This window comes from Staurois parvus, unplaced genomic scaffold, assembly GCF_062004578.1.
Source record: "Staurois parvus isolate SC_StPar_1 unplaced genomic scaffold, SC_StPar_1.0 ptg000231l, whole genome shotgun sequence".
In the NCBI taxonomy this organism is placed as follows: Eukaryota; Metazoa; Chordata; class Amphibia; order Anura; family Ranidae; genus Staurois; species Staurois parvus.
Genome location: NW_028318027.1, coordinates 1,433,387 through 1,439,437, shown reverse-complemented (window position 1 = coordinate 1,439,437; position 6,051 = coordinate 1,433,387). Strand labels below are relative to the sequence as shown.

At 46.5% G+C, this 6,051-nt stretch overlaps 1 protein-coding gene across 1 annotated transcript; it reads left to right on the top strand.

Annotated features, from left to right (window-relative positions):
• The first annotated feature begins 798 nt into the window (after positions 1 to 798).
• LOC149460390 (uncharacterized) lies at positions 799 to 2,555 on the top strand. The gene is made up of 2 exons (XM_089679755.1): positions 799 to 1,751; positions 2,457 to 2,555. The coding sequence occupies exons 1-2, from the start codon at positions 834 to 836 to the stop codon at positions 2,553 to 2,555; spliced, it is 1,017 nt and encodes a 338-aa protein (XP_089535881.1). The 5' UTR covers positions 799 to 833.
• Positions 2,556 to 6,051: the final 3,496 nt, after the last annotated feature.

Here is a 6,051-nt window from a genome sequence, read left to right as displayed (position 1 = left end):
GATGACTTGCTCCTATGTGCCACCAACCATTCTGAAGGAAAAATCGCCTCTCTGAGCCTCCTCCACCACCTGGCTGAACAGGGCTGCAAGGTTTCTAAGGACAAGTTACAGTGGTGCCAAACTTCTGTCATTTTCTTGGGACATTGCATTTCCCAAGCCACTCGTCACCTCACACCGGATAGAGTACGGGCTATCCAGAATGTCCCAATATCTCAGGGACCAAAAACCCTGCATGCTTTTCTAGGGTTGGTTTCCTATTGTCGTTCCTGGATCCCAGAAGCTTCCGTCTTGATGCAGTCCCTTTATGATGCCCTGAAATCTGAACCCTTTTCCCTGACAGAAGAAGCTGTACTTGATTTCCATCGCCTGAAAAAAGCCATCTCCACTGCACCTGCATTAGGTCTACCAGATTATGATGAGCCCTTCAAGCTTTTTGTGGCTGAGAGACAGGGTCATGCAACAGGAGTTCTGGCACAACGCCATGGGGGTCGCCTCCGGCCTCTGGGTTATTACTCCTGCAGGCTAGACCCGGTTGCACGAGGTGGTCCCTCCTGTCTGAGGGCTGTTTTTGCTGCTCATCTTCTTCTGGATAAAATGGCAGATTTGGTCTTAGGACATCCACTCACACTTCTGGCCCCCCATGACATTACCGCAATACTGAACCAAACCCAACCAAAACATCTATCTGCCGCCAGGCATCTGCGACTGCAAGGCTCCCTTCTTTTACCTGATCATGTCACCCTGGTCAGATGCACCCAGATAAACCCTGCAACTCTTCTCCCTCTTCCAGGGGGGGGGGGGGGGTAGACGAAGTAGAAGAAGACACCAAAGACATGGCACCAGAGGATGTGGTACATGACTGTTTGGAACTTATGCAGGCAGAAACTACACACCTACCAACAGTCCATGATACGCCCCTATCAAATCCTGACCTAATACTTTTTGTGGATGGATCCCGTTTTGCAGATAATGCTGGCACCTACCACACTGGATATGCTGTGACTACCGACACAATGGTACTGCAAGCTAGACCTCTTCCACCTTTCATGTCTGCGCAAGAGGCTGAACTAAGGGCCCTCACCAAAGCCTGTGAATTAACAAAAGGACAGACAGCTAACATTTACACGGACTCCAGATATGCACCGGGGGTTGCACTGGATTTTGGCCTAATCTGGAAAATGAGGGGCTTTCTCACGGCAGCTGGGACTCCTGTAAAGCATGGAAAGGCGATCAACCACCTTATGGAAGCACTTTTACTACCAGCCCAAGTAGCCATACTGAAGGTGAAGGCCCACGGTAAATTGACCACTATGGAAGCAAAAGGAAATCATCTGGCAGACATGGCTGCTAAGCAAGCTGCGGTCAGGGAGCAGGAAGAGGGTGAAGAGATGTGCAGTGAGGTGATGTCTGTGTTAATTCATCAGCCCAAGGACAACCAACTCCAGGAAGCCCAGGATAATGCTTCAGAAGAAGAAAGGAAGGAATGGATGCAGAAAGGAGCAGTTGAGGACAAAGGATTTTGGGTGGTGGGGAAGAAGGTTTTGCTCCCCCGATCCTTATATCCGGCAACAGTGCAGTGGGCACATGGAGCGTCACACCTGTCCAAGATGCTAATGAACTCTTTGATCAGTAAATACTATGTGGCACCCGGAATTACGGCTTACACAGACAGATTCTGTAAGTCTTGTGTTGTATGTGCCAAGTGCAATCCTGGAAGACCTGAGAAACCTCCAAGCAAGCATCTGGCTAGGGTACTATATCCATTTCAGAGGATCCAGATAGATCATATCCAGATGCCAAAAAGTGGACGATTTGAATATGCCCTAGTGGTGGTGGATATGTTCTCAGGATGGCCAGAGGCATTCGCAGTAACCAACCAGACGGCAAGAACCACTGCCAAGAAGCTGCTCACGGAGATAGTCTGCAGATATGGAGTGCCCGAGGTGGTTGGAAGCGATCAGGGACCGGCTTTTACTGCCAATGTCACGAAAGAGATCTGGGGGGCTCTGGGGGTCACACTTGCGTTTCACACACCCTATCATCCCCAGAGTAGTGGGAAGGTAGAGCGCCTAAATGGGGTCCTGAAGTCAAGAATGTTAAAAATGGCCCAAGAGGTAGGCATGGGATGGCCGGACAGCTTGCCTATTGCTCTTTTCAGCGTTAGATACACACCAAGGGGAAGTCATGGGTTGTCTCCCTATGAGATTTTGTTTGGGTCCGCCCCTAGACTGGGTACCTACTATCCTCAACAATTACAGTTGCAGTCTGACTCGTTGACAAAGTATGTGATATCTTTGGCACGTGTGTTGACTAATATCCATGCGCAAGTTTTCTCCTCCATTCCAGATCCTGAGGCGGACACTGGAACGCACACTTTGCAACCTGGAGACTGGGTCTTGGTCAAGAAGTTTCTGCGGAAACACACATTGTAACCCAGATATGACGGTCCTTTCCAGGTGCTTCTGGTGACGGCCACCTCAGTGAAGCTAGAAGGAAAGAGTACCTGGATCCACGCCTCTCACTGCAAGAAAGTTGCACCCCCAGAAGACAACTAGAAACATGAGACTATACACATATATCCTTTTGTATGTGCTTTCGGGAATGGGTAGGGGACAAAGAGTGGCAATCACAAGGGAAGGTGGGACACCCGAACAGAGTGGCCTGATAACATTTTGATACAATTCTTCCAACACCCGTGTGGCCACTTTTGCCTTTGACTTCTGCTTCATAGCACCTTGTCCGAAACAACCTTGGCAGTGTACTACGTATCAGGATCACTCCAGTAGTATATATATATGTGTGACGGATGACTATTGGGGAGACAAATGCAGATACTGGGGCTCAGTAGGATGGAATACGGGGCCTGACTGGGGGTATAAACCGCTAAGTGCCTTAAACCGCAAAGATAAAAATGGGAAGAGCCTAATTGATAGATTGACTATATTTAAAAAAGGCACATGTTCATATGAAAACCCAACAGGGAGAACTATGCCACTCACCCTCACCATAGAGAACCCCAGCCCAGGAGATGAGGGGCTTTACTGGTTGGGATACTGGGGACATGGGGGAGTGATGGGACAATTCCGGATAAGGGATATGTATAGATCAAACCGATGGAAATCTTCCAGAGATACTGCTCCCACCTATAACCCACTTATGCCAAAGATCAAAACGTTGGCAGAGATGGTGGCCATAGCAAACCCTACATACGAAGATACTATAGCAGTAGAAACCGGCCTCTCAGACACTAATCTGTGGTTAGAATGGATGAGATACAATGCAAACTCGCATAATAAGTCCAACTGCTATGTGTGTGGGCATGCCAGACCACATCTGGGGACGGTGCCACTAACCCTACCAGATTCCATAGAGGAGTGTGTCTTAAGCCTGTATACTAACGTCTCTACGAACCAGTCTTTATGTGAGGACTGGAAGAAGCGTTACCCCTTAATCCAAGGAGACGAAAAGGCCCCAAATGGTTTAACTATATATCCCGGTAATTATACCTGCTATGCCAACTATGAGGGAGGAGGAAGGTTTCTGGGGAACTTCACAAAGGGATTCTGTGCTGCTTATAGTACAGCCCGGTCAGATCTCACCCAGAACCAGGTCATGTCATTGGGGGATATATTCTGGATCTGTGGTGATCAGAAGATTAGGACCCGACTGATAGGGAAATGGAGAGGGGAATGTACCCTTGCCAATGCCATAATGCCATTGCACATCCTCTCAGATCCATTACTTAAGGGGCCGCCTAACCCCCCCCATGCAACCAAGCACAAACGAAGTGCCCCACAAGGGAGTTTTGACCCCCATGTCTATATAGATGCGATAGGAGTCCCAAGGGGGGTACCCGATGAATTCAAGGCCAGAGACCAGGTGGCCGCGGGATTTGAATCCCTATTCCTCTTCATCACTGAGAACAAGAATGTAGATTGGATAAACTACATCTACTATAATCAACAACGGTTTGTAAACTACACACGAGATGCCCTAAAGGGGATAGCAGAGCAGTTGGAGGCTACTTCTAACATGGTCTTTCAAAATCGTATGACACTCGATATGTTATTAGCTGAAAAAGGGGGGGTCTGTAAAATGATACCAAAGACCATGACCTGCTGTACGTATATCCCAGATAACACATGCCCAAATGGGAAGGTGACACTGGCCATCAAGAGGTTGGAGGACCTGTCAAATGAGCTTAAGGAAAACTCTGGTATTACACATCCCTGGGATCAGTGGTTTGGATGGCTGAGTGGCTGGCAGAAAGCCCTCGCCCAAGCAGGGGTGGTTATCCTGGGTATTATCATTCTAATGGCAATAGTCGCCTGCTGTGTGATCCCTTGCATTAAGAGGCTAATAGGAAAAGCTGTGAACGAGATCTCCCCTACATTCCTGAACTATAACAATGTTGAACTCCCCCGTGAAGAAAGGGAATCCTATACTCCCTTACAGACTATGGCCCCTGATCATCATATTTCAGACTTATAAAAAAAAAGGGAATGCTACAAATTTCCCCCCCCCTAACAGGCAACTATAAGCAGGGAAAGACAGTGCCTGACTGTGGCCTTCTCAGGACGTATCGAGACTCTAGGGATGGATTAGCCACTAAGGGGCTCTATATGCGTCTTAAAAGAGTTCCAGAGAGAGGGCCACCAGGCAGTTAGGACATCAGAAGATATAGGGACAGTCAGGAATAAAATAGCCATTTTAAGGGGGGATTGTAGTGGATTGTGATTGACAGTCCACGTTTTATTAGATGATCAGTAAAATGACAATTTTATAGTCTTGCTACTGTCTGTATCTTGCTCTTTAAATTCCTTACTCTCTTAAGTAAACAATCAGATATAGGTTGACAGAACAATGATGATAATTAAGATGGCGCCTTCATCCGGAGTCTCACCCTTGGTGACTCATTAGGAGAAAAGTATCTTTTAATGTAAACAACCCCCATAAAAGGGAATGAGTCTCTTTGGGGACAATGATTGGAAGGTATCAACACGGATGGACGAACACGCAGAAACCCAGTGGACTTTTCACCCAATCAATGTATATGCTTTGCCTGCATCATATGCCCTATAAATGATACTGTTAGTTCCTCAATAAAACAGAATTTTAGGAACTTGGCATTACTGCGAAGTGTCAGTGTCTTACTTCCACGTGCACGTATTCTCATATTAATTTGGCTCACTGGAAGATCACGGTAAATGGTCTGTAAGTGACCTAGTCCAGGACAAGAACTATTGATATCTACCAATGGAGATTTCACATAAACTCCTATTGTAACAGTCACCCCCTTGTAGCCAGTAAAACCAGACCACACATGTAATAATGGTTTATATGCAATCTCCTTTACGATTTATAGTTTTGCCTTTGTATTCTGAAGACTCTTTAAGCACAAAATGAAGTCTACTGACCCATTGGACTCCTTTGGAAGGCAGCAGGGAGGGGGACTAGACCCCATAGCCAGGCAGAATGGAGGCAGATTGGACCCCATTGGCAGCCAGCATGGAGGTAGACTCCAGTACAGCTCTGTGATCTCTTTTCCATAGATCTGGATCTCAATATCTGTAGTCCATCATTTGCTCTGGATGTACTAAATTCATAATCACAAAAGAAAAAAAAATAACAGATCACAGTTCTCAGTAGTCCAATAATAAATAAGTCTGAAATGCGATCTGATCATGTTGCATTTTTTTCTTGAACATCCTTCCATAAAGATTTAAATTTGGTATAGCTGACTTAGTTAAGTCCTTTGGATCAGCTTTTGTATCACCTATTCTCTAGAAAACCTTTTAATATGCAAATCAGCAACAACAGTCCGGGTTTATTTACACAACATTTCTATTAGAAGTCAGCCAATCAAAAACCTCCCTTCTCTGCCTTTCCCGCCCATCTCCCTTGTATAAAGCGGGCCTCTCCCTCCTCTCATCAGTGACCCTACTTCCAGAGATTCCGGTATACTCATCTACTACAGCCCAGCTGGAGATTTGGTGACGTTGTCCGGAGCTGATCTGCAGAGGAACCCAATACTCAAAGAAAACTAATTTG

Bases quoted from the DNA above. Each gene is read 5' to 3' on its own strand.
- LOC149460390 (XM_089679755.1), top strand. From the start codon at position 834: ATGGCACCAGAGGATGTGGTACATGACTGTTTGGAACTTATGCAGGCA. The intron at 1,752-2,456 runs GTACTATATCCA...GGTCCTTTCCAG, and splicing joins CAAGCAAGCATCTGGCTAGG to GTGCTTCTGGTGACGGCCAC.